General features: G+C 45.0%; 2 protein-coding genes across 2 annotated transcripts; one reads left to right on the top strand and one right to left on the bottom strand.

The window, feature by feature from the left end:
• Window positions 1–6226: 6226 nt before the first annotated feature.
• On the bottom strand, window positions 6227–8023 carry LOC123756310 (uncharacterized). Its single transcript, XM_069331009.1, has one exon. The coding sequence runs from the start codon at window positions 8021–8023 to the stop codon at window positions 6227–6229; it is 1797 nt and encodes a 598-aa protein (XP_069187110.1).
• Window positions 8024–15947: 7924 nt separating this feature from the next.
• On the top strand, window positions 15948–17049 carry LOC123756309 (salivary glue protein Sgs-3-like). The gene is made up of 2 exons (XM_069331008.1): window positions 15948–15971; window positions 16312–17049. Exons 1-2 carry the CDS (start codon window positions 15948–15950, stop codon window positions 17047–17049), a joined length of 762 nt encoding a protein of 253 aa, XP_069187109.1.
• Window positions 17050–23600: the final 6551 nt, after the last annotated feature.

Raw genomic sequence — 23600 nt, 5'->3', positions numbered from 1 at the left:
ATGACGCGCGTGACTGAGCCAGGCCGCAGCGAGAGCTCCACTCCGCACACTGTCCGAAGACATACTGACTCTCAGCTTCCCCAGTCCACCAGCGTCTACCAGCTTGTGTGACCAACTAGTTGCGCTATGGCCGCAACATTTCGTTCACGTCCATTTTGTTTCGTACGTTACATGCGCAGAGTATAGACCTTTTTTTTTCCCAGGTCTGGCCTTCTATGCCATGTGTGTGGGCGTGTGTTTTGCAGGGTGACTCATATGAGTGATGGATTGCCGTTATTTTCAAGGGCGCCGCGGCTACAATCATAGGTCTGCTCATACAAACGTTCCGATTGTTTCTTTAACAGTTTTGTTATGATCGATGTTAAAGCGCTACGACAAGACTTGACCAGCAAATCATCAGCAGACTGCGGCCAGTCATCAGCAGACTGCGGCCAGTCATCAGCAGACTGCGGCCAGTCATCAGCAGACTGCGGCCAGTCATCAGCAGACTGCGGCCAGTCATCAGCAGACTGCGTCCAGTCATCAGCAGACTGCGGCCAATCATCAGCAGACTGCGGCCAGTCATCAGCAGACTGCGGCCAGTCATCAGCAGACTGCGGTCAGTCATCAGCAGACTGCGGCCAGTCATCAGCAGACTGCGGCCAGTCATCAGCAGACAGCTGCGACACGTCGGTCCTAAACCACCGCCTCACACTATTCACTAATGTAGCACGACAATAACACTCAGAAAATGAACTATTAGTAATTATTTGTTATTTACGCAAAGGGAAATTTGGGAATCAAGATTTTAAAAGCTGACGATTGAGAGTGTTGACAAATATTCCTAATATTTCCCTCGCTAATTAGTTCAAAGCGCCAGGTGGCTGAGGCGCCAGGTGGCTGAGGCGCCAGGTGGCTGAGGCGCCAGGTGGCTGAGGCGCCAGATGGCTGAGGCGCCAGATGGCTGAGGCGCCAGGTGGCTGAGGCGCCAGGTGGCTGAGGCGCCAGGTGGCTGAGGCGCCAGGTGGCTGAGGCGCCAGGTGGCTGAGGAGCCAGTTGACTGAGGCGCCAGGTGGCTGAGGAGCTAGTTGGCTGAGGAGCCAGGTTGCTGAGGAGCCAGGTGGCTAAGGCGCCAGGTGGCTGAGGCGCCAGGTGGCTGAGGAGACAGGTGGCTGAGGCGCCAGGTGGCTGAGGCGCCAGGTAGCTGAGGAGCCAGGTGGCTAAGGCGCCAGGTGGCTGAGGCGCCAGGTTGCTGAGGCGCCAGGTGGCTGAGGAGCCAGGTTGCTGAGGCGCCAGGTAGCTGAGGAGCCAGGTGGCTGAGGAGCCAGGTGGCTAAGGCGCCAGGTGGCTGAGGCGCCAGGTTGCTGAGGAGCCAGGTGGCTGAGGAGACAGGTGGCTGATGAGCCAGGTGGCTGAGGCGCCAGGTGGCTGAGGCGCCAGGTGGCTGAGGAGCCAGGTGGCTGAGGAGCCAGGTGGCTGAGGCGCCAGGTTGCTGAGGCGCCAGGTGGCTGAGGAGCCAGGTGGCTGAGGAGCCAGGTGGCTGAGGAGCCAGGTGGCTGATGAGCCAGGTGGCTGAGGCGCCAGGTGGCTGAGGCGCCAGGTGGCTGAGGCGCCAGGTGGCTGAGGCGCCAGGTGGCTGAGGCGCCAGGTGGCTGAGGCGCCAGGTGGCTGAGGAGCCAGGTGGCTGAGGAGCCTGGTGGCTGAGGAGCCAGTTGGCTGAGGCGCCAGGTAGCTGAGGAGCCAGTTGGCTGAGGCGCCAGGTAGCTGAGGAGCCAGGTGGCTGAGGCGCCAGGTAGCTGAGAAGCCAGGTGGCTGAGGCGCCAGGTAGCTGAGGAGCTAGGTGGCTGAGGAGACAGGTGGCTGATGAGCCAGGTGGCTGAGGCGCCAGGTGGCTGAGGCGCCAAGTGGCTGGGTCGCCAGGTGGCTGAGGAGCCAGTTGGCTGAGGCGCCAGGTGGCTCAGGAGCCAGGTGGCTCAGGAGCCAGGTGGCTCAGGAGCCAGGTGGCTCAGGAACCTGATGGCTGAGGCGCCAAGTGGCTGGGTCGCCAAGTGGCTGGGTCGCCAGGTGGCTGAGGAGCCAGGTTGCTGAGGAGCCAGGTGGCTGAGGAGCCAGGTGGCTGAGGCGCCAGGTGGCTGAGGCGCCAAGTGGCTGGGTCGCCAGGTGGCTGAGGAGCCAGGTGGCTGAGGCGCCAGGTGGCTCAGGAGCCTGATGGCTGAGGCGCCAGGTGGCTTGGTCTGACGCTTAGGGATGCGTTTCGTAAGGTCTCGTCTCAAATTCTCAAAGACAAATTCTTCTGTGTAGCTCCTGATTATATCCTCTAGTGATGAGGGGGTAGGTGACATGGGTGAATGACATACATGGGGTATTAAATGAAAGGTGTATTAAATGAATGGGTTACTAATGGTGTAGCAGATTAAGAATGTGACATGTTTATGTTCTGGTTGCTTCCGTTCCTGTTGCAGGGTCATTTGGTCTAGCTTCTGCATTGGCCCGAGGTCTTGAGGTGGGAAGAGTGTAGCTGTGTGTTAGCTGGTTATTGATTGCTGGTCTAGATTTCTTGATATGCAGCGCTTCACTGATGTCTAATCTTCTATTGTCATTGTATCTATCAGTTATTTCGGTGTTGCTCGTCAAAATATCCCTGGTGATCGTCTCGTTGTGTGTGTGGCGATTATATGTTCCTTGATGGAGCCCTGTTGTTTGTGCATTGTTAAACGCTTTGAGAGAGACGTTGACGTCTTGCCTTATGTCTTGTGGATGAGGTTGTTACTTACTCAGAATGTTGATGAGGTTGTTACTTACTCAGAATGTTGATGAGGTTGTTACTTACTCAGAATGTTGATGAGGTTCTTTTTCAGAACATTAATGAGGTTTTTTTTCAGAACGTTGATGAGGTTGTTTTCAGAACATTAATAAGGTTGTTTTTCAGAACATTAATGAGGTTTTTTTTCAGAACGTTGATGAGGTTGTTAGTTACACAGAACGTTGATGAGGTTGTTAGTTACTCAGAATGTTGATGAGGTTGCTAGTTACTCAGAACGTGTGTGACGGACCTCGGCGCCATCTACGATCCAGGTGCCGAACTATAGCAGTCGACCCTCCCATTAATCGTAGTTTCCCATATTCGTCTCGGCTGGGCTGGAAGGTGACGACTAACCAGGGACAAGGAATGGAAGTCAGTGAAACCGGGACAGTGGAAGAGTAGTTGGGTCGACCTGAAGGTGCTAGCTAAGCGGGCTAAGTTGAGAGCTGTGGATCTCACTCCTGGAGGTACTAGCCAGTGGGGGCTAGTTGAGCGCTGTAGACTTCACTATTGGAAGGTGCTAGCCAGTGGGGCTAGGTGATCGCTTTGGACATTGATGGAGGCGAACTAGCGAGTGCGATAAAGAGGGGGAGCATTTGAAGACGGCTCCATAACGTCAGCTAGCGTAGGGGCTAGTGGGACCTTGAAGACCTCGTCCGAGGCATAATGTCCGTCATCCGTGAAGCTGGCTACCGCGAGAACTAGTGACGCTGCTCCCGATGACCTTGCTGATACCTGGTTGATGGGGTTCTGGGAGTTCTTCTACTCCCCAAGCCCGGCCCGAGGCCAGGCTTGACTTGTGAGAGTTTGGTCCACTAGGCTGTTGCCTGGAGCGGCCCGCAGGCCCACATACCAACCACAGCCCGGTTGGTCCGGCACCCCTTGGAGGAATAAATCTAGTTTCCTCTTGAAGATGTCCACGGTTGTTCCAGCAATATTTCTTATGCTTGCTGGGAGGACGTTGAACAACCGCGGACCTCTGATGTTCATACAGTGTTCTCTGATTGTGTCTATGGCACCTCTGCTCTTCACTGGTTCTATTCTGCATTTTCTTCCATATCGTTCACTCCAATACGTTGCTATTTTATATATACCTCACATAGAGACTTGTAGATAATAATAATGATGATGGGTAATGATAACTGGTTATTTTAAGTGCTATTATTTTTATTTACCTTAAACATTACACAATATTTTCACCAAGGTTAGGGTCCTGTGAACTTGAGTAGGATCATAGAGTTTAAAAAGAACCCGGTTACGAAGGGTTCGTAACAACGCTGATGAGGTTGCTAGTTACTCAGAACGTGGATGAGGTTGTTAGTTACTCAGAACGTGGATGAGATTGCTAGTTACTCAGAACGTGGATGAGGATGTTAGTTACTCAGAACGTTGATGAGGTTGCTAGTTACTCAGAACGTGGATGAGATTGCTAGTTACTCAGAACGTGGATGAGGATGTTAGTTACTCAGAACGTGGATGAGGTTGCTAGTTACTCAGAACGTGGATGAGATTGTTAGTTACTCAGAACGTTGATGAGGTTGTTAGTTACTCAGAACGTTGATGAGGTTGCTAGTTACTCAAAACGTGGATGGGATTGTTAGTTACTCAGAACGTTGATGAGGTTGTTAGTTACTCAGAACGTTGATGAGATTGCTAGTTACTCAGAACGTTGATGAGGTTGTTAGTTACTCAGAACGTGGATGAGGTTGCTAGTTACTCAGAACGTTGATGAGGTTGCTAGTTACTCAGAACGTTGATGAGGTTGTTAGTTACTCAGAACGTGGATGAGGTTGCTAGTTACTCAGAACGTTGATGAGGTTGCTAGTTACTCAGAACGTGGATGAGGTTGCTAGTTACTCAGAACGTGGATGAGGTTGCTAGTTACTCAGAACGTGGATGAGGTTGTTAGTTACTCAGAACGTGGATGAGGTTGCTAGTTACTCAGAACGTGGATGAGGTTGTTAGTTACTCAGAACGTGGATGAGGTTGCTAGTTACTCAGAACGTGGATGAGGTTGTTAGTTACTCAGAACGTGGATGAGGTTGCTAGTTACTCAGAACGTGGATGAGGTTGTTAGTTACTCAGAACGTGGATGAGGTTGTTAGTTACTCAGAACGTTGATGAGGTTGCTAATTACTCAGAACGTGGATGAGGTTGTTAGTTACTCAGAACGTTGATGAGGTTGCTAGTTACTCAGAACGTTGATGAGGTTGCTAATTACTCAGAACGTGGATGAGGTTGTTAGTTACTCAGAACGTGGATGAGGTTGGTAGTTACTCAGAACGTGGATGAGGTTGTTAGTTACTCAGAACGTGGATGAGGTTGCTAGTTACTCAGAACGTGGATGAGGTTGCTAGTTACTCAGAACGTGGATGAGGTTGGTGATGCACCGCCTGGCGCTGATGGTGATTATGTTATTAGGTCTGTGGAGGCCGAGAGGACTAGTTAAGCCTTTGCGGTTTAAGCTTGAGATTCACGCTAAAGTCCATATGGGTTTTAGCGAAGTGGGACCGCGGCTGTAACGAGCCTGGCCTGAGGACGGGTTCCAATACCAAGGCAAATACTATACCTTGGTTTGGCAGTGTAAATGCTATGTAAATATGACCTAATAATATGTTTAAAGTTGCCGTAAAAAATTCCTATATTATTTTCAAACAAATCACCTAGTTTGAAATTAGTTTTTGAAACCCGGTTTTTAAATGCTACAAGTAGGTCAAGCAATATTATTACATCGCCGGTGTAGGAAAGGAGATGCATCTGAGTAGCACTCATCCTTCACTAAACAGAATTTGAGAAGTCAAGTGAAGCTTCACCTGTTTTGGATAGTGAGGTCTTAAAGCCTGTCATCCGCTGTAAGGATTGGTATCAAAAGCCACCACAAGAGCTTACTGACCAACCACCAAGTACCTCATCAGTCCTGGGGCCAGATTCACGAAAGCACTTACGCAAGCACTTACGAACGTGTACATCTTTCCTCAATCTTTGACGGCTTTGGTTACATTTATTAAACAGTTTACAAGCATGAAAACTTGCCAATCAACTGTTGTTATTGTTATAAACAGCCTCCTGGTGCTTCGGAGCTCATTAACTGTTTAATAATTGTAAACAAAGCCGCCAAAGATTGAGAAAAGATGGACAGGTTCGTAAGTGCTTGCGTAAGTAATTTCGTGAATCTGGTCCCTGGACTATATCCAGGACTGAAGTAAACTCTCAATGTATATACACAGGGAAGCGGCCTACACACCTACGTGAATATATTCAATGTGGTTCAACTAAATCTAAATAAAGTCATGAATGCAATTCTTTGAAATGTCTACACACAGATACTTTTTGTGACAACCTCTCATGTTTTCTACAGTCATCTTAACCGAAGAGCTCTCAGGACAGCGGTTCATTTTGACTATGTGTTACGGCTTTGTGAGTACTTCGTATTGAAAATGTTGTTCACAGTTTGGGCATATCTTCACTTGCTGGTGTTGTTAGTGTGGGCATATCTTCACTTGTTGGTGGTGTTAGTGTGGGCATATCTTCACTTGCTGGTGTTGTTAGTTGGGGCATATCTTCACTTGTTGGTGGTGTTAGTGTGGGCATATCTTCACTTGCTGGTGGTGTTAGTGTGGGCATATCTTCACTTGCTGGTGGTGTTAGTGTGGGCATATCTTCACTTGCTGGTGGTGTTAGTGTGGGCATATCTTCACTTGTTGGTGGTGTTAGTGTGGGCATATCTTCACTTGCTGGTGGTGTTAGTGTGGGCATATCTTCACTTGTTGGTGGTGTTAGTGTGGGCATATCTTCACTTGCTGGTGGTGTTAGTGTGGGCATATCTTCACTTGCTGGTGGTGTTAGTGTGGGCATATCTTCACTTGCTGGTGGTGTTAGTGTGGGCATATCTTCACTTGTTGGTGGTGTTAGTGTGGGCATATCTTCACTTGCTGGTGTTGTTAGTGTGGGCATATCTTCACTTGTTGGTGGTGTTAGTGTGGGCATATCTTCACTTGCTGGTGTTGTTAGTAGGGGCATATCTTCACTTGTTGGTGGTGTTAGTGTGGGCATATCTTCACTTGCTGGTGGTGTTAGTGTGGGCATATCTTCACTTGCTGGTGGTGTTAGTGTGGGCATATCTTCACTTGCTGGTGGTGTTAGTGTGGGCATATCTTCACTTGCTGGTGGTGTTAGTGTGGGCATATCTTCAATTGCTGGTGGTGTTAGTGTGGGCATATCTTCACTTGCTGGTGGTGTTAGTGTGGGCATACCTTCACTTGCTGGTGTTGTTAGTGTGGGCATATCTTCACTTGCTGGTGGTGTTAGTGTGGGCATATCTTCACTTGCTGGTGGTGTTAGTGTGGGCATATCTTCACTTGCTGGTGGTGTTAGTGTGGGCATATCTTCACTTGCTGGTGGTGCTAGTGTGGGCATACCTTCACTTGCTGGTGTTGTTAGTGTGGGCATATCTTCACTTGCTGGTGGTGTTAGTGTGGGCATATCTTCACTTGCTGGTGGTGTTAGTGTGGGCATATCTTCATTTGTTGGTGGTGTTAGTGTGGGCATATCTTCACTTGTTGGTGGTGTTAGTGTGGGCATATCTTCACTTGTTGGTGGTGTTAGTAGGGGCATACCTTCACTTGTTGGTGGTGTTAGTGTGGGCATATCTTCACTTGTTGGTGGTGTTAGTGTGGGCATATCTTCACTTGTTGGTGGTGTTAGTGTGGGCATATCTTCACTTGTTGGTGGTATTAGTAGGGGCATACCTTCACTTGTTGGTGGTATTAGTAGGGGCATACCTTCACTTGTTGGTGGTGTTAGTGTGGGCATATCTTCACTTGCTGGTGGTGTTAGTGTGGGCATATCTTCACTTGCTGGTGGTGTTAGTGTGGGCATATCTTCACTTGCTGGTGGTGTTAGTGTGGGCATATCTTCACTTGTTGGTGGTGTTAGTGTGAGCATATCTTCACTTGTTGGTAGTGTTAGTAGGGGCATACCTTCACTTGTTGGTGGTGTTAGTAGGGGCATACCTTCACTTGTTGGTGGTGTTAGTGTGGGCATATCTTCACATGCTGGTGGTGTTTGTGTGGGCATATCTTCACTTGTTGGTGGTGTTAGTGTGAGCATATCTTCACTTGCTGGTGGTGTTAGTGTGGGCATATCTTCACTTGTTGGTGGTGTTAGTAGGGGCATACCTTCACTTGTTGGTGGTGTTAGTAGGGGCATACCTTCACTTGATGGTATTGTTAAAATGGGCATACTACACCTGTTGGTGTTGTTAGTATGGTCATACCTGCACCTGCTGGTGTTGTTAGTGAGGACATACCTTCACCTGCTGGTGAAGTTAGAATAGGCATACTTCACCTGCTGGTGTTGTTAGTATGCTCATGCTTTCAGCTGCTGGTGTTGTTAGCGTTGGCATTCCTTCACCTGTTGCAGTTATTAATATGGGCATACCTTCACCTGTTGATGTTGTTAGTATGGGCATACCTGCACCTGCTGGTGTTGATAGTATGGGCATACCTTCACCTGTTGATGTTGTTAGTATGGGCATACATGCACCTGCTGGTGTTGATAGTATGGGCATACCTGCACCTGCTGGTGTTGATAGTATGGGCATACCTGCACCTGCTGGTGTTGTTTGTATGGGCATACCTTCTCCTGCTGGTGTTGTTAGTATGGGCATACTTTCAGCAACTGCAGTTGTTAGTATTGACATTCATTTACCCTCTAGCGTTGTTAGTATGGGCTAACAACGCTAGAGAGTAAACAACGCTAGGTAGTATGTTACTTTCACCAGCTGGAGTTGTTAGTATGGGCATAATTTCAACTACTGGTGTTGTTAGTGTGAGCATACCTTCACCTGTTGGTGTTGTTTGTTTGGGCATCCCTTCACCTGTTGGTGTTGTTAGTGTGGGCATACCTTCACCTGTTGGTGTTGTTAGTATGGGCATAATTTCAACTACTGGTGTTGTTAGTATGGGCATCCCTTCACCTGTTGGTGTTGTTAGTGTGGGCATACCTTCACCTGCTGGTGTTGTTAGTGTGGGCATACCTTCACCTGTTGGTGTTGTTAGTGTGGGCATACCTTCACCTGCTGGTGTTGTTAGTGTGGGCATACCTTCACCTGTTGGTGTTGTTAGTGTGGGCATACCTCCACCTGTTGGTGGTGTTAGTGTGGGCATACCTTCACCTGCTGGTGTTGATAGTGTGGGCATACCTTCACCTGTTGGTGTTGTTAGTGTGGGCATACTTTCACCTGTTGGTGTTGTTAGTGTGGGCATACCTTCACCTGTTGGTGTTGTTAGTGTGGGCATACCTTCACCTGCTGGTGTTGTTAGTGTGGGCATACCTTCACTTGCTGGTGTTGTTAGTGTGGGCATACCTTCACCTGTTGGTGTTATTAGTGTTGGCATACCTTCACCTGCTGGTGTTGTTAGTGTGGGCATACCTTCACCTGCTGGTGTTGTTAGTGTGGGCATACCTTCACCTGCTGGTGTTGTTAGTGTGGGCATACCTTCACCTGTTGGTTTTATTAGTGTTGGCATACCTTCACCTGTTGGTGTTATTAGTGTTGGCATACCTTCACCTGCTGGTGTTGTTAGTATGGGCATACCTTCACCTGCTGGTGTTGTTAGTGTGGGCATACCTTCACCTGCTGGGGTTGCTAGTGTGGGCATACCTTCACCTATTGGTGTTGTTAGTGTGGGCATACCTTCACCTGTTGGTGTTGTTAGTGTGGGCATACCTTCACCTATTGGTGTTGTTAGTGTGGGCATACCTTCGACGGATATTCACCTGCCTGTGTTGATATTATGGGCATACCTGTTCCTGCATTTGTTGTAACTGTCCTCATATCTCAGTTCTTTGTTTGTCCTAATATATCAGCTTTTATCCTGCCCTTATACCTCAGCTCTTAGTCTGCCTTTATATCTCAGCTCTTAGTCTGCTTTTATATCCGAGCTCTTAGTCTTCACTTATATTTCTGCTCTTAGTCTGACCTGATATCTCAGCTCTTAGTTTGATCTGATATCTCAGCTCTTATTCTGTCCTTATATCACAGCTCTTAGTCTGCCTGATATTTCAACTCTTAGTATATCCTTATATCTCAGTTCTTAGTCTGACCTGATATCTCAGCTCTTAGTCTGCCTTTATATCACAGCTCTTAGTCTGCCTTTTTTTCTCAGCTCTTAGTATGACCTGATATTTCAGCTTTTAGCCTGTAATCATATCTCAGCTCTTAGCCTGCCCTGATATCTCAGCTCTTAGTCTCCCCATATGTCTCTGCTCTTAGTCTGGCCTAATATCTCAGCTCCTAGTCTGCCTTTGTATCACAGCTCTTTGTCTGCCTTTATATCTCGGCTCCTACTCTGCCTTTATATCTCAGCTCTTAGTCTGCCCTAATATCTCAGCTCTTAGTCTGCCCTAATATCTCAGCTCTTAGTCTGACCTTATATCTCAGCTCTTTGTCTACCTTTATATCTCAGCTCTTAGTCTACCTTTATATCTCAGCTCTTAGTCTGCCTTTATATCTCGGCTCTTAGTCTGACCTTATATCTCAGCTCTTTGTCTACATTTATGTCTCAGCTCTTAGTCTGCCCTTATATCTCAGTTCTTACTCTGCCTTTGTATCTCAGCTCTTTGTCTGCCTTTATATCTCAGCTCTTAGTCTGCCCATATATCTCAGCTCTTAGTCTGCCCATATATCTCAGCTCTTAGTCTGCCCATATATCTCAGCCCTTAGTTTGCCCTCACGTCTCAATTCGTTGTCAACAACTGTCCCTTTCTCGTTGTTTCACCGAAGAGTGAATGACGGTCATATGATACGTTCAGGAGTGAATGACAGTCATATGACACGCCAAAGAGTGAATGACGGTCATACGATACGTTCAGGAGTGAATGATAGTCATATGACTCGCCAAAGAGTGAATGACGGTCATATGATACGTTCAGGAGTGAATGACAGTCATATGACACGCCAAAGAGTGAATGACGGTCATATGATACGTTCAGGAGTGAATGACAGTCATATGACACGCCAAAGAGTGAATGACGGTCATACGATACGTTCAGGAGTGAATGACAGTCATATGACACGCCAAAGAGTGAATGACGGTCATATGATACGTTCAGGAGTGAATGATAGTCATATGACACGCCAAAGAGTGAATGACGGTCATACGATACGTTCAGGAGTGAATGATAGTCTTATGACACGCCGAAGAGTGAATGACGGTCATATGATACGTTCAGGAGTGAATGATAGTCATATGACACGCCGAAGAGTGAATGACGGTCATATGATACGTTCAGGAGTGAATGATAGTCATATGACACGCCAAAGAGTGAATGACGGTCATATGATACGTTCAGGAGTGAATGACAATCATATGACACGCCAAAGAGTGAATGACGGTCATACGATACGTTCAGGAGTGAATGACAGTCATATGACACGCCAAAGAGTGAATGACGGTCATATGATACGTTCAGGAGTGAATGACAGTCATATGACACGCCGAAGAGTGAATGGCGGTCGAAATTTTTTTCCAGGAATATTCCTGCGCTAGCCCTAAGCCTCTGGCTGGCCCATTAAGTGTCGACTTGAGAATGGTCTAGGACGGACAATTCTCAAAACTTGAGGAAATATATATATTTTTACATCAAATTTGTGTTACATCACATGATCTGATGAAATCACTGAATCACTGTATCACTGAATCACTGTATCACTGAATCACTGTATCACTGAATCACTGTATCACTGAATCAATGAAATATTAGAAAAACAGCTAACAAAACGAAATGAAAAAAATTACAAAAAAAATAAAAAACTATACTCATAAAATGAACCTTATGGTAAACAACACGGCTCAATTCCAACGCAATGTCACACAAAATAATTAACTTATTAAAATGAAAATAAATCTAAATCTAAGAAAATTTAGTTTGTCAATGCAATCAGAAACATTGAAATGGAATCATAACATATTTAGAATAGCGTGTGTTGCTGTTACGTGCAACAGATGGCGCTGTTTAAAAAAAAATCGTTGTTACACCTATCTGTTACAGGTGTGGCATGTATGTATTAGGTATATAAAAACGTGTGCGTATTCAAATGAAAAGTTGTGTCAAAATTTCAAAGCAATCTATGAAGAACTTTCGAAGATTACAGCGTGTTGCTCATACGTCAAACAGATGGCGCTGTTTATAAATAAAAAAATAACATTTCCTGTCACAGGTGAGGCATGTATATAGTAGGTATATAAAAACACGCGCCTATTCGAATGCAATGTTGTGTCAAAATTTCAAAGCAATCGGTAAAGAGGTTTCGAAGATTTCCCTAACCTGAATAAAACATAAAAACTACAGTTTAAAAAAAACATGTTTTTTTCCCCTTCACTGACGTGACATCTCTATACTAAGTAAATAAAAAAGCTCTCGGATGCGAATGAAACGCTGTGTGAAAATTTCAAAGCAATCAGTGAAGAACTTTCGGAGATTAGCGATTTTGAACTTTTACATTTTAATTTATATACTAGCTGTACCCGGCCACGCGGTTCTGTGGCCCAACAACACGAACAGCAACCCTCCACTGTCCCCCCATCATCCCGACCATTACCCCTCTCCCCGTCCCATGTTCCTCCCAACCATTCGTCACTCCCCCATCCCCTCATTCTTCCCTCCATTCTCCCCGTCCCCTCGTCCTCCCCACCATCCTCCACTCCACTATCTCCTCGTCTTCCCCACCATCCTCCACTCCCCCGTCCCCTCGTCATTCCCTTTTAATTCCCTTTTCCACCATCCCCTAGTCCTCCCCACAATCCCCCACTCCCAAACCCTCGTTACCTTGAGCTTACCTTGAGGTGCTTCCGGGGCTTAGCATCCCCACGGCCCGGTCGTCGACCAGGCCTCCTGGTTGCTGGATTGATCAACCAGGCTGTTGGACGCGGCCGCTCCCAGCCTGACGTATGAGTCACAGCCTGGTTGATCAGGTATCCTTTGGAGGTGCTTATCTAGTTCTCTCTTGAACACTGTGAGGGGATTGCCAGTTATGCCCCCTAATGTGTAGCGGAAGCGTGTTGAACAGTCTCGGGCCTCTGATGTTGATAGAGTTCTCTCTCAGAGTACCTGTTGCACCTCTGCTTTTCAACGGGGGTATTCTGCACAGTCCTCCCAATCATTCCCCACACCCTTGTCCAATGCGTTCCCAAATAATCTGATGTTCCCATCACTGAGAAATAAGAAGAACAGTTTAAAAAAAATGAAATGAAAAACAGTGAAAAAAAATAAAATAAACTATACTCACAAAATGAATGGTACGGTAAACATCACAGCTAAATGCCAACGCAATGTCACACAAAATAATTAAATCTAAATGAAAATGAATCGAAAACTATGAAAATTCAATTTATCATAACAATTGGAAACATTGAAATGGAATTGTAACATATTTAGTATAGCGTGTGTGTCTTTTTACGTGCAACCGATGGCACTGTTTTTCAAAAAAAGCTTGTTTTTTACCTGTCGCAGGTTCGTCATCTATATTGTAGATATATATTAACACGTGAATATTCAAATGGATCATAGCGTCAAAATTTCAAAGCAATCGGTGAAGAATTTTTGGAGATTACAGAGTGTGTGTTTCTGTTGCGCCCAACAGATGGCACTGTTTCAAAAAAAAAAAATAGTTTTTACCTGTCACAGGTATGGCATGTATAGATAGTATATAAAAACACGTGCTTATTCAAATGCAACGTTGTGTCAAAATTTCTAAGCAATCGGTAAAGAGGTTTCGGAGATTTCCCTCACACAAAAACTCACATAAAAAACAGTTTAAAAAAAATATATTTTTATTTCCCACAGACATGACATAACAAATGAATGGCATTGTAAACAACACAGCTCAATTCCAACGCAATGTCACGCAAAATAATTAAATCAAAATGAAAATAAATTTTAATCAATAAAAATGTAATTTATCATTGCAATCGGAAACACTAAAATAGAAGCGTAACATATTTAGTGTAGCGTGTGTTGCTTCTACGTGCAACAGATGGCGCCATTTTCAAAAAAAAATGTTTTTACCTCTCCCAGGTGTGACATCTATATAGTATGCATATAAAAACATGCGCGTATTCGAATAGAACATTGTGTCAAAATTTCAAAGCAATCAGTGAAGAACTTTCGGAGATTACAGCGTGTGTTGCTCTTACATACAATAGATCACACTGTTTAAAAAAAAAAAAACATATTTTTGTCTGTCACAGACAAAATTTATATATTATGATATATAAAAACACGCTTGTATAGGAATGAAACGTTGTGTCAAAATTTCAAACCAATCGGTAAAGAACTTTCGGAGATTAGCGATTTTGAGCAAACAAACATTTACGTTTTTATTTATATACTAGCTGTACCCGGCCGCACGTTGCTGTGGCTCACATGTGCGTTGCTGAGCCACAGCAATCTTCCCTTATCTCCCAGTCCTCCCCACCATTCCCCCCCCACTCCACCATCCCCTCGTCCTCCCAACCATTCCATACTCCCCCGTCCCCTCGTCCTCCCAACCATTCCTCACTCCCTCGTCCCATTTTCCTCCCCTTCATCTTCCACTCCAGCATCCCCCTCATCCTCCTAACCATTCCCCACTCCACCATCCTCTCGTCCTCCACACTATCTCCCACTTCCCTGTCCCCTCGTCCTCCCTACCATTCCCCCCTCCCCCGTCCACTCGTCCTCCTCACTATCCTCCACTCCCCTATCCTCTTGTCTTCCCAACCATTCTTCATTACCTTCGTCCCCACCATCCCCAACTCCCGATGTCTCCTTGTCCTCCTCCACCATTACAAACTCCCTGGTCCCCTAGTTCTCCCAACCGTCCCCCACTCTCGTCCTTCCCACCATTCCCCACTCCTTTGTCTGATGATCAAATGATCTGATGTTCCTATCAGAAAATTAGGACCATCAAATGATCAAGGGCTAGATTCAAGAAGAAGTTACTCAAACACTTACAAACCTGTACATCATTTCTCAATCTTTGGCTGGTTTGTTTACAATTATTAAACAGTTAATGAGCTCCAAAGCACCAGGAGGCTGTTTATAACAATAACAACAGTTAATTGGCAAGATTTCATGCTTGCAAACTATTTAATATATGTAACCAAAGCCATCAAAGATTAAAGAACGATGTACACGTTCGTAAGTACTTGCGTAACTACTTCGTGAATCTGGCCCCAGATGTTCCCATCACTGAAATGTAAGTAAAACAGTTCAAAAAACGAAATGAAAAATAATGAAAAAATAAAAAAATCAACTATACTCCCAAAATGAACGGTATGGTAAACAACACAGCTCAATTAAAAGGTAATGTCAGACAAAATAATTAAATCAAAATTAAAAAAAATCGAAATTTAAAAAATTCAATTTATCAATGAAATCGGAAACATTGAATTGGAATAGTAACATATTTAGTATAGCATGTGTTGGTCTCATGTGTAACAGATGGCGCTGTTTTACAAAAACGCGTGTTTTACCGGTTACAGGGGGTGGCATCTATATACTAGGTATATAAAAAGATGCGCCTATTCGAATGTAACGTTGTGTCAAAATTTCCAAGCAATTGGTGAAGAATTTTCGGAGATTACAGCGTGTGTTGTTTAAAAAAAAACATGTTTTTTCCTGTCACAGGTGAGGTATGTATAAAGTAGATATATAAAAAGACGCGCCTATTCGAATGCAGCGTTGTGTAAAAATTTCAAAGCAATTGGTAAAGAGGTTTCGAAGATTTTCCTCATATGAAAAGCACAGTTTTTCAGAAAAAGCATGTTTTTTTTTACCGTCACAGACGTGACATCTATATAGTACATATATAAAAACCTGCTGAGATGCAAATGAAACATTGTGTAAAAATTTCAAAGCAATCGTTGAAGAACTTTCGGAGATTAGCGGTTATGTACAAACGAACATTTCCCTTTTTATTTATATAGATATATAGATGGGACAATATGGTATGGGGAGGGGGACAATAAAAAACAAAATTATCTTAAACATTACTAGGCCAGGTGCTTACTATATTAGGCCTATGGTAGTGGCCTAAGACCTAGGCCTAAGAGTACTCATAAAAGGTAAGATTAGGTTCGATAGCTAATTTTCCAAGTATTTAATTTGCCATATGCAGGCGATGAGTCACAATAACGTGGCTGAAGTATGTTGACCAGACCACACACTAGAAGTTGAAGGGATGACGACGTTTCGTCGTAATTTGCCATTATTGCTAAAAGAGAACGTTAAGTTGAGTGGGTTCATCAGTCAATATGTGTACGTTTGACCGAACAAGTTGTCATATTGTACCCAACCACTTTGGCTGGACGGAAGAGCAACGGTCTCGCTTCATGCAGGTCGCGTTCAATCCCCGACTGTCCAAGTAGTTGGGCACCACCCAAATCCTTATCCAGACCCCTTTCAGGTGCTATATAGTCGTAAAGGATAAGCGCATTCTCCTGATAGGTCCCTTCCCTTTCCTCTATGTCCAATGATTACTGTAGGTCGGGCTGACCCTCCTGACCACTCCTCGCCCACCTCCAGAGAGACTGGCCACTCCTCGCCCACCTCCAGAGAGACTGGGCACTCCACGCCCACCTCCAGAGAGACTGGCCACTCCTCGCCCACCTCCAGAGAGACTGGGCACTCCACGCCCACCTCCAGAGAGACTGGCCACTCCACGCCCACCTCCAGAGAGACTGGCCACTCCACGCCCAACCTCCAGAGAGACTGGCCACTCCACGCCCACCTCCAGAGAGACTGGCCACTCCTCGCCCACCTCCAGAGAGACTGACCACTCCTCGCCCACCTCCAGAGAGACTGGCCACTCCTCGCCCACCTCCAGAGAGACTGGCCACTCCTCGCCCACCTCCAGAGAGACTGACCACTCCTCGCCCACCTCCAGAGAGACTGGCCACTCCACGCCCACCTCCAGAGAGACTGGCCACTCCTCGCCCACCTCCAGAGAGACTGACCACTCCTCGCCCACCTCCAGAGAGACTGGCCACTCCTCGCCCACCTCCAGAGAGACTGGCCACTCCTCGCCCACCTCCAGAGAGACTGGCCACTCCTCGCCCACCTCCAGAGAGACTGGCCACTCCTCGCCCACCTCCAGAGAGACTGGCCACTCCTCGCCCACCTCCAGAGAGACTGGCCACTCCTCGCCCACCTCCAGAGAGACTGGCCACACGCACCACGCCTGTGGCCCCTCCCCCTCACTCTCTAACACAAGATGTGTTTAAATCTGAACATTTATTTCCAAATCGGATTCTCTGGAGCTTTTATACGCAACGCAGCTTTCACGCGAGGCTGGGGCCCCGGAGATAAATCCTGACCAAACGTGACGACCAACGCAGAGGTTAATCCCCGCATTTGACATCTGCGAAGGCCTGTGAGACCACCAGTCCTCTCGAACACCACATCACCTTTTGGATGTGTAAATCCCCCAGAAGACCAACAAAAAATGCAAGTACGAAAAATCATAGCAGCTCGTAAAATGGACGTGATGTCTCGTTTTCTATTCGTAGGACCTCGGTCAGGTTATGTTCGGGTGGTTGAGGATATCATTTAACGACGTTGTGTACGACCGAAGGACTGTCTGTGTAATAAACCTGACGAGTATGGTGGTGGTGGCGTGCGGTCGTAGCTCCTGCGACGAGTGAGGTGGTAAGGATAAAAACAAATTTGACGCTTGTCGTGTTAACGACCTCTGATAAGTGCAGATGGGTTTACAATGCTACGGGGAACTGAATTCTTGCCAAGGAAAGGTAAATCGCTGATATTGGTGCATTTTCTTGAGTGAGTGTAAACTCGAGACATACTTCCAAGAGTGTACGCCTGAGACATACCTCCATGAGCGAACGTAAACCAGACATAATTTCTTGAGTGAGTTTACTCCCAAGATATTCTTCCTTGAGTGAGTTTACTTCCAAGATATTCTTCCTTGAGTGAGTTTATTCCCAAGATATTCTTCCTTGAGTGAGTTTACTTCCAAGATATTCTTCCTTGAGTGAGTTTATTCCCAAGATATTCTTCCTTGAGTGAGTTTACTCCCAAGATATTCTTCCTTGAGTGAGTTTACTCCCAAGATATTCTTCCTTGAGTGAGTTTACTCCCAAGATATTCTTCCTTGAGTGAGTTTACTCCCGAGATATTCTTCCTTGAGTGAGTTTACTCCCAAGATATTCTTCCTTGAGTGAGTTTACTACCAAGATATTCTTCCTTGAGTGAGTTTACTTCCAAGATATTCTTCCTTGAGTGAGTTTATTCCCAAGATATTCTTCCTTGAGTGAGTTTACTCCCAAGATATTCTTCCTTGAGTGAGTTTACTCCCAAGATATTCTTCCTTGAGTGAGTTTACTACCAAGATATTCTTCCTTGAGTGAGTTTACTTCCAAGATATTCTTCCTTGAGTGAGTTTATTCCCAAGATATTCTTCCTTGAGTGAGTTTACTTCCAAGATATTCTTCCTTGAGTGAGTGTACACCCGACACAGACTTGCCTGAGCGAGTTGTTACGAACAAGCCGAGAGCCTCGTTTGCACTTAATTAAATTTTTTTAAACTGCAATATTCATATCTTATGTCGCAATTTAGAAGTAATCCAAATTGCATTCTTAGTTCTAATTGTAAGTTGCTGGTGGAGAGGTAATTCTGTTGTCAGACTGCGATATGCAAATTCAGTTATTAGCCTGACAGCATAATATTTTATCCACAGCTATAGTCACGGTTCACATGGAACTAAATTTACATATTATTTTTGCAGTAAAGAAAGACAAATAGAGTTTACAATTAAATTCTTTAAAATTTTCTTTAAGGACAAAGCATCATGGAATTGCATATATAAATCCAGTATCCTGCATATCATGTATTTTTGCATGTGTTTATGATTTTGCATATGGAGCCACAAGCAGACCCATCAATATGCTTAGAAAATGTTAAATATATACTTCATCTCTTTTGGAGATTCATGATGGTCATGGCTTGAGCCAGCGGCTTGTCGCTCACTTAATTCCACGTTGTCAGGTTTCAAATCTCCCACTTTAAATGTCATATTTTGGACAACTTATTGTTGTACTCTTGCCAAATTGTGTATAAAAGTTGATCCGCATTCAGAGAAAGGTTACTACTGGTATTTGGTAAAATTTTAGTGTGGTAGAACTCTCTTTACATTTGCCACGGGTTACATCAGAGGCGGCAAGCTTCACCATAGCGGCAATATTTTAGTTAAGTTCCTTACTGTGTCTTCAGCTTGGTAGTGACTTATTACTTAAGGCAAATGACTCGTCGGTATTGAGAATAATGAGTGATATCAGAATATAAGTAATTCTTATTATAAGAGAATTTAATTGAAACATTGAATGATGATTTTTTTTATGATATAGTGAGAGTTGGTTATCAAGTATTATTTTCTGCATTTGTTCTTTTTAATATAACTAGCAATAGCTAGTTATCGAGTTCTTGGAAATTTCGCCTTGTTCCTTAAATGTTTGAAGCCGGTTAATTTACCGGTATCTTATATAGGACATTTTTTTTAATATTACGTTTAACTATTATTACTCGGTGTTGTTGACCAAACCACACACTAGAAAGTGAAGAGACGACGACGTTTCGGTCCGTCCTGGACCATTATCAAATCGATAATGGTCCTGGACGGACCGAAACGTCGCCGTCTCTTCACTTTTTGGTGTGTGTGGTTGGGTCAACATTTTTCAGCCACGTTAATATGGTCCGTTAATACTGCATTACTCGGTGTTGATTTTCTGTCATACTTGAAGCTTTACCACGGGTTTTCTCTCATCTTTCAGTTGAACAACCGGTAAAATGTAAACTAATTAGTTTTCCTCAACTTATCCTGAGGTGAGGGTTACAGGCCAAAGTCTTGGGAGGTGCACGCCAGTGGCAGCAACGAGCCAAAACTCGAGTGCAAACCTGTCATATACTTTCTTGAGTGTGTGTGTGTGTGTGTGTGTGTGTGTGTGTGTGTGTGTGTGTGTGTGTGTACTCACCTATTTGTACTCACCTATTTGTGCTTGCAGGATCGAGCATTGACTCTTGGATCCCGCCTTTCCAGCTATCGGTTGTTTACAACAATGACTCCTGTCCCATTTCCCTATCATACCTGGTTTTAAAAGTATGAATAGTATTTGCTTCCACAACCTGTTCCCCAAGTGCATTCCATTTTTCCACTACTCTCACGCTGAAAGAAAACTTCCTAACATCTCTGTGATTCATCTGAGTTTCCAGTTTCCACCCATGTCCCCTCGTTCTGTTATTATTACGTGTGAACATTTCATCTATTTCCACTTTGTCAATTCCCCTGAGTATTTTATATGTCCCTATCATATCTCCTTTCTCCCTTCTTTTCTCTAGTGTCGTAAGGTTCAGTTCCTTCAGACGCTCTTCATATCTCATCCCTCGTATCTCTGGGACAAGCCTCGTCGCAAACCTCTGAACCTTCTCCAGTTTCTTTATGTGTTTCTTCAGGTGGGGGCTCCATGATGGCGCGGCATACTCTAAGACGGGTCTCACGTAGGCAGTGTAAAGCGCCCTAAAAGCCTCCTCATTTAGGTTTCTGAATGAAGTTCTAATTTTCGCCAGTGTAGGGTACGCTGCTGTCGTTATCCTATTTATATGTGCCTCAGGAGTTAGATTAGGTGTCACATCCACTCCCAGGTCTCTTTCTCGAATCGTTACAGGTAGGCTGTTCCCCTTCATTGTGTACTGTCCCTTTGGTCTCCTGTCACCTGATCCTATTTCCATAACTTTACATTTACTGGTGTTAAACTCCAGTAGCCATTTCCATGACCATCTCTGCAACCTGTTTAAGTCCTCTTGGAGGATCCTACAATCCTCATCTGTCACAATGATTCTCATTAATTTTACTTCATCCGCAAACATTGACATGTATGATTCCACTCCTGTAAACATATCATTTACGTAAATTAGAAAGAGGATTGGTCCCAGCACCGATCCTTGAGATACTCCACTTGTTACTGTTCGCCAGTCCGACTTCTCGCCCCTTACCATTACCCTCTGGCTCCTTCCTGTTAGGTAGTTCTTCACCCATACTAAGGCCTTTCCGCTTACTCCTGCCTGCCTCTCAAGTTTGTATAGCAGTCTCATGTGCGGTACTGTATCAAAAGCCTTTTGGCAGTCAAGAAATATGCAGTATGCCCAGCCTTCTTTGTCCTGCCTTATCCTTGTTACTTTATCATAAAATTCTAAAAGGTTTGTTAGGCATGATTTCCCTGTCCAGAACCCATGTTAATGCTTGTTTACAAACCCAATGCTCTCCAGGTGCTCAACAAGTCTTAGCCTAATTATTCTTTCAAGTATTTTGCAGGGGATGCTTGTCAGTGATACGGGTCTGTAGTTAAGTGCCTCCTCCCTATCACCTTTTTTGAAAATCGGTACATTTGCCTCCTTCCAGCAACTGGGCAATTCTCCCGACATAAGTGACTCATTAAAGATCATTGCCAGAGGCACGATGAGAGCCTGCGCTGCCTCTTTAAGTATCCACGGTGATACTTTGTCTGGTCCAACAGCTTTATTTGCATCCAGTGTTGTTAACTGTTTCATTACCTCCTCTGCTGTCACCTCTATATCTGATAGTCTTTCATCTTGGGTAATCGCTTCTAACAATGGGAGCTGCTCAGGCTCGGTTGTGAACACTCCATGGAATTTTGCATTCAGTACCTCACAGATTTCCTTGTCGCTTTCTGTATATGCCCCTTCTGTTTTCCTCAGTCTTGTCAATTGGTCATTTACCGACATCTTCCTTCTTGTATGGCTATGTAGTAATTTAGGTTGCTTTTTCGCTTTGACTGCAATATCATTCTCATAATTTCTTTCCGACACTCGTCTTATGTTAATGTAATCATTCCTAGCTCTGTTACATCTAATCCTGTTGTCCTCTGTATTTGTCTTCTGTACTTCCTCCACTCCCTCCTGCTTCTCACCTTTGCTTCCTGACACTGTCTATTAAACCATGGGTTATTATATTCCTTCATATTTTTTCCCTTTACTATTGGTATAAATCTCTCTTCAGCCTCCTTGCATTTCAATATGACTTGGTTCATCATACCTTGCACTGTTTTTCCTCTAAGTTCTTCCTCCCACTGCACTTCTTCCAGGTAGTCCCTTATCCTTCTGTAGTCCCCTTTTCTGTAATCAAGTCTCCTTTCCCGGACCTCTTGTCCTTTGGTCACAATTTTAAGCTCCATCATGTAGTCAAAGACTAGGAAACAATGGTCACTAGCTCCTAGTGGTATTTCATGTTCCAACTGCTCGATGTCTTCTACATTCTGGGTGAAAATGATATCTAATAGGCTGGGCGTATCCCCTCCTCTTTCCCTAGTATCTTCTTTCACATGCTGTGTTAGGAAATTCCTGTCAATAACGTCTACCAGCTTCGCTCCCCAGGTCTCTTCCCCGCCATGGGGATTCCTCGTTTCCCAATCTATCTCTCCGTGATTTAGGTCCCCCATGACCAGCAGCTTCGCTCTCATTCTATGCGCTATAGTTGCTGCCCTCTGCAGTTCATCTATACATGTCTTGTTGCTGTCCTCGTACTCCTGCCTGGGCCTTCTACTGTTTGGTGGGGGATTGTAGAGTATCAAGATTACAATCTTCATCCCATCCACTGTCAGAGTTCCATGTATGAAGCTCGTTGTTGTGTGTGTGTGTGTGTGTGTGTGTGTGTGTGTGTGTGTGTGTGTGTGTGTGTGTGTGTGTGTGTGTGTGTGTGTGTGTGTGTGTGTGTGTGTGTACTCACCTAGTTGTACTCACCTAGTTGTGCTTGCGGGGATTGAGCTCTGGCTCTTTGGTCCCGCCTCTCAACCGTCAATCAACAGGTGTACAGGTTCCTGAACCTACTGGGCTCGATCATATCTACACTTGAAACTGTGTATGGAGTCAGCCTCCACCACATTGCTTCCTAATGCATTCCATTTGTCAACCACTCTGACACTAAAAAAGTTCTTTCTAATATCTCTGTGGCTCATTTGGGCACTCAGTTTCCACCTGTGTCCCCTAGTGCGTGTGCCCCTTGTGTTAAATAGCCTGTCTTTATCAACCCTGTCGATTCCCTTGAGAATCTTGAATGTGGTGATCATGTCCCCCCCTAACTGTCTTCCAACGAAGTGAGGTTCAATTCCCGTAGTCTCTCCACGTAGCTCATACCTCTCAGCTCGGGTACTAGTCTGGTGGCAAACCAGTGTGTGTGTGTGTGTGTGTGTGTGTGTGTGTGTGTGTGTGTGTGTGTGTGTGTGTGTGTGTGTGTGTGTGTGTGTGTGTGTGTGCATACTCGAGACATACTTCCTTGAGTATGTGTGGGTACACACTAGAGATATACTTCATGGAGTGTATGTGTACACTCGAAATATACTTCCTTGAGTGTGTGGGTTCACTCGAGACATCCTTGAGAGTGTGTGTACATTAGTGACATATTTCCTTGAGTATGTGAACACCCAATACATTCTTCTATACTTCCTTTACCAGAAACATTAGAAACATTATACATACTTCACTCTATCCTGGCGCCAATAAACCTCGTTTAGAAATTGTCCACGTTGAGATGTGCCAATATTTCATACCCTTTCATTAGTCAATAGTTCTGCATGCATGTTAAGTGGCGAATATTTGTCATAAATTCGAGCAGCATAAATAGCTGACCAAAGACTCAAAATCAAATATGTGAAAATGTAAGACTCGTTGCGGCACACGGATACACACACACACACACGCAAGCACGCACACAAATGCACACACACACACACACACACACACACACAC

This window comes from Procambarus clarkii, chromosome 25 (assembly GCF_040958095.1).
Source record: "Procambarus clarkii isolate CNS0578487 chromosome 25, FALCON_Pclarkii_2.0, whole genome shotgun sequence".
Taxonomy (NCBI): domain Eukaryota; kingdom Metazoa; phylum Arthropoda; class Malacostraca; order Decapoda; family Cambaridae; genus Procambarus; species Procambarus clarkii.
The sequence above is the reverse complement of the archived record's forward strand: the minus strand, read 5'-3'. Positions and strand labels throughout refer to the sequence as shown.